The 4,424-nt window shown below is 44.6% G+C and overlaps 1 protein-coding gene across 1 annotated transcript in view; it reads right to left on the bottom strand.

Annotated features, from left to right (window-relative positions):
- The window catches only part of HAP1 (huntingtin associated protein 1), a gene marked incomplete at its 5' end in the record, with an annotated part of 24,718 nt that overhangs the window by 18,182 nt on the left and 2,112 nt on the right, over window positions 1-4,424 (bottom strand). The window contains 2 exons of the mRNA XM_027870319.1: window positions 1,934-2,122; window positions 3,323-3,483. Of these exons, the coding sequence (XP_027726120.1) occupies window positions 1,934-2,122; window positions 3,323-3,483 (350 nt within the window). The remainder of the gene's footprint in view (window positions 1-1,933; window positions 2,123-3,322; window positions 3,484-4,424) is intronic.

Genomic DNA, 4,424 nt, shown 5'->3' with positions numbered 1-4,424 from the left:
CACCTATGCCTAGGGCCCTGAACTGAGGTAAGGGGGTCCAAGGTATTAATGGCTTGAGTATCTGGCCACCAGTCAGTCAGTAAAGCGCCAGGGAAACAAAGCAAGGCAAAAACATAGTCTCTGAGGACTTTACATTCTTAGGGGGAAGACCAGTAAACAACTAGGTAGTCATAAGACACATATAGAGTAGCTAGAAGGGACTCAGAGAGGAAGACATAAGCAGCTGAAGGAACTAGGAAAGACCACCTGGAGTAGGTGGGATTTGATTAGAGTCTTAAAGCAAGCTAAGGAAACTCGTATATGTTCAAGAATGCCTCGCCTGGCTGGCCTGCTTTGGGACTTCTCTGACTGATTTCTCCATCTTCCCCCCCCCCATTCCACTACCTACCTACACACACACACACACACACACACACACACACACACACACACTTTCTTTTTTGTATTATCTTTCCCCCATTAGATTGTAAACTCCTTGAGAATAGGGCCTTTCTTTTTTTGTTGTTTTTTTATTCCTGGCACTTAGCACAGTGCCCAGCACATAGTAGGTGCTTAATTCATATTGATTGATAAAGGCAGTCAGGAAAACCAATAGGCATAGGTGAAGGGATAGGGATGGGGTGAGACTGCACTAACGGAGAGATGTGCTGACCTGGGACCCTTAGCCACCCGTAAGCCCACCTGCCAGTCCCCTTACAGGGGCTCTTCAGTCCGAAGCCTTGCACACTCTATTTATAATCTGCATCTTGTTTATAGCACATTCCTGGCTTGGGCAAAAACTAGTACTAAGCTGCAGAGGCTTGAGATAGAGTGATGCCTACAGGTGGGCTGATGTTGCTTCAGTATATAGTGTGTGGAAAAGAACAACAGAAAAAAGCCAGGTTATGAAGATTTTGAATATCAAATAAAGGAGTTTATGTTTGATCCTGAAAATAATGGACAGCCAGCCATTGGAGCTCAGGGGCAAGAGCCTGACATAGTCCAACCTACAAATCTAGAACATTGGCAACAAATAAGTGGGGATGTCCACTTGTACCCATAGGAATAACTGCCCTTAAGTAGAGAAGAATTTACTNGGCCTGACATAGTCCAACCTACAAATCTAGAACATTGGCAACAAAGAAGTGGGGATGTCCACTTGTACCCATAGGAATAACTGCCCTTAAGTAGAGAAGAATTTACTCTGGAGATAAATGGAGTTTTAGGGTACATTCTCGCTTCCTTCTTTTCATACCTTCCAAGTCTGAAGGGTTTTAGAAGTGTTCTCTGGGCTCCCTGAATAGACTGGGGGGTCCTGGGCTTAATGTACATGGCAGAAGTCCTGGTGGCCCCAAGTGGGAAGGGGTGGGGGGCCATGCAGTCCACAGGCTATTACTAGGAGCCCTAAGCTTCTTTTCAGGACTTGGGAGGGGGAGGAGGAAAATAAAGGACATCCAGTATGCCTGCTCCCCTGACCTGGAAGGAAGCCTCAGCAAAGGAGATTAATTACCCTCTCCTTCTGTTCAGTCTAACCATCAGGCCAGGCCCTCTCCCTCTTCCCTTAGTGTTGGCCTCAACTCCAACCCTTCTCTAACTCTCCACTTTCCTTCCCCCAGAACCTAGCCTGAGTCTCTTCCCAAGGAACTCATAAGATCAGACACAAAACCAGGATTTGTAAAGCAGACTTGCAAATAGCTTCCCAGGCTCTATCAGCCCAGAATCAAGTCCCACTGGCTCAACAAGGGAAAAGAACAAACAGAGATTCTCACAATGATAGTCCTATAGAATGGAAAATCCTTGAAGGCAGTTTCATTTTTATTTTTTATACCACCAGTATCTAACATGGTGCCTGGCATATAGTAGGTGCTTAATAAATGCCTATCAATTGATTGATTGATTATTCATTTGAGCTAATACAAGTATCTGGGCCCAAGTCTGGCCAATGGGTACTTACAGAAATATTGCAGTGTTTCCTGGATCTGGGTGGGTGTCAGGTGTCTGGCGACATCAGGGGATACTATAGGAGTCTGAATCCAATCGTGATGTTCATAGCCAAAGACAGAGTCAGCTCGAAGCTTGTAATGGGGCAGCTGTTCCCCAAGGAGGGTGATGATCTCCACCTCAGGCACATCGTTACAGAGTTCTGCCAGTAAGGGAAACGGGACTCAGGAAGGTGGGGTGCAGGTTGGTAGAGAGAGGAGCACTTACCGAGCCCCAGATTTTTATCCAATAGGTTGCTGCTGACTCTCTTCCCTCACCCTGATTCCTGGGTGTCACTTAGACCTCCCCTACCTCCCTCTGATAATTACTAATTACAAACAAATTTTTTTTCCAAGTTTCCAATGTACTTTTTACATCTGTTATTGCATTTAATCTTCACAACAAATCCTAGGAGGTAGGTAGTGCATTTGCTAGGTAAAAGCCTCATTTTGCAGCTGAGGAAACTGAGGCAGAGACAATTAAATGACTTGCCTAAGGCAACAGAATGAGTTGATAGCCTGACTCCTAATCTGAACTAGAGTCAAGAGACATAAATTCAAGTTTTCATCTGACAATATCCATTTCTTTTCACACTGTTGACCACCTCCTAGACACCACGATTCTTTTCCTTCCTGGTTCTCCTTCTACCAGTTTAGAGTTTCCTTCTCAATTTCCTTCCTTGGATTCTCATCCATCTCCCACCCTAAAGCATAAATATCCCACAAGGCTCTGTCTTGAGCCCTCTTCGCTCTCTACACTTTCTCATCTGTTCCCATTGGTTCAATTATCCCCTCTCTTTAGGTGATTCCCAAATCTCAGATCTGTATCTCCAGTCCTCATCTGTTTCCTGAACCCTATTCCTTCCCCATCCAAGATATCCAACTGGATGTCTCATCATCATTTCAAACTCAAAATATCCACAATGGAATCATTCTGCCCCCTCTACTCCTATCTGCTTCTCCCCTAAACCTTCCTATATCTGTTAACAGTACTTACTAAATATTTATTTCTTTACCTCTCTGTGCCTCAGTTTATTCATCTGTAAAATTGTGATAGTATTTGCACTACCTTTCTCATAGAGTTGTTCTGAGGAAAGCACTTTGTACAGAAATGTAATTATTATTACATAGTTATTATTATTATTATCAGGTATACCTGAAAAAAGTAGAGTTTGCCCCCTACTGTGCCCCACCAGGGCTCCCAAAAGATGTTCCCCAACAACAGTGATTGTCCCACCTATACCTTTGTCATGGCACCTCATAATGGGGAAATAACAGACTCCAGAATTCAATGTTGATCTCCTCCCACCTCTGAAATCTGTCCAATAAACCACCCCCAGCATATACACATATCCCCTAATCACCAGTGAGTGTGGTGGCATCACAGAGGGTAGTTGCCTCAGCCACATCCAGGTGTCCCTTTGGGGGGCTCTGGTCATCCAGTTTGGCCAGAGTCAGAGGGAAAGGCCTGTGTCCATGGGTAGAGGGCAATGGCACCCAGAAGCAGGTGAGGAGCACAGGGAGGCTGCCAGGATAAAAGTGAGAGAGAAAGGATGACTGGTATCAGAGGAGGTATGGGCTCCCTTCCCACTGTCCCTGTCTTTGCTCTACAGTAGGGTTCTGGCCTCTGTACCCTCACACTATTGCACGGTTCTATACCTAGCATCCTTTCTGTGGAGGTGGAGATTGGAAAAGAGAAGTTTACTTTCCCACTGTCCCTAGAGAAGAAGCAGTCCTATTCTCATTTGTTTCTCTGCTGACAAGTAGAAAATTTGAGGGGAAAGAAGAAGGAATAATTTGTTATAAAAACAAAGCAGATCAATATCACTGGGGCTATAGAGAAACAGGCATGATATTACATCTTTGGTAGAGCTGTAAATTGCTACAATCTTGTGGGGACAGCAATCTGGCAATATACCTCATGCCTGGACTATTGCAATAACCTTCTGGTCGATGTCCCTACCTCAAGTCTTCCTAGCCTCTATTCAGTTGTTTTTTGTTGTTGTTGTTTTGCCAGGCAATTGGGGTTAAGTGATTTGCCTAGGGTCACACAGCTAGTAAGTGTCAAGTGTCTGAGGTCGAATTTGAACTCGGGTCCTCCTGACTCCAGGACCAGTGCTCTATCCACTGCACTAACTAGCTGCCCCTTCCTTTCAGTTTTAAAGTGATCTTTCTAAAGTGCAGATTTGACTATATCATTTCCCCCTTTCCAATAAATGGCTCTTTGTTACCTTCAGGGTCAAATATAGAAAGTTCTGTCTGGCTTTTAAAATCCTTCATAAACCGGTCCACTCCTATCTTTCCAGTTTTCTTATACTTTACACACACACACACACACTCTCTCTCTCTCTCTCTCTCTCTCTCTCTCTCTCTAACTTTGTCTCTCTCTCTGACTCTGTCTCTCTCTCTGTCTCTGTCACTCTCTGTCTCTTTCTCTGCTGGTCTCTCTCTGTCTCTGTCTCCATC

Source organism: Vombatus ursinus, unplaced genomic scaffold, assembly GCF_900497805.2.
Source record: "Vombatus ursinus unplaced genomic scaffold, bare-nosed wombat genome assembly UNPS02014797.1, whole genome shotgun sequence".
NCBI classification, from domain to species: Eukaryota; Metazoa; Chordata; class Mammalia; order Diprotodontia; family Vombatidae; genus Vombatus; species Vombatus ursinus.
This window is presented reverse-complemented; position numbering and strand designations above follow the sequence as displayed.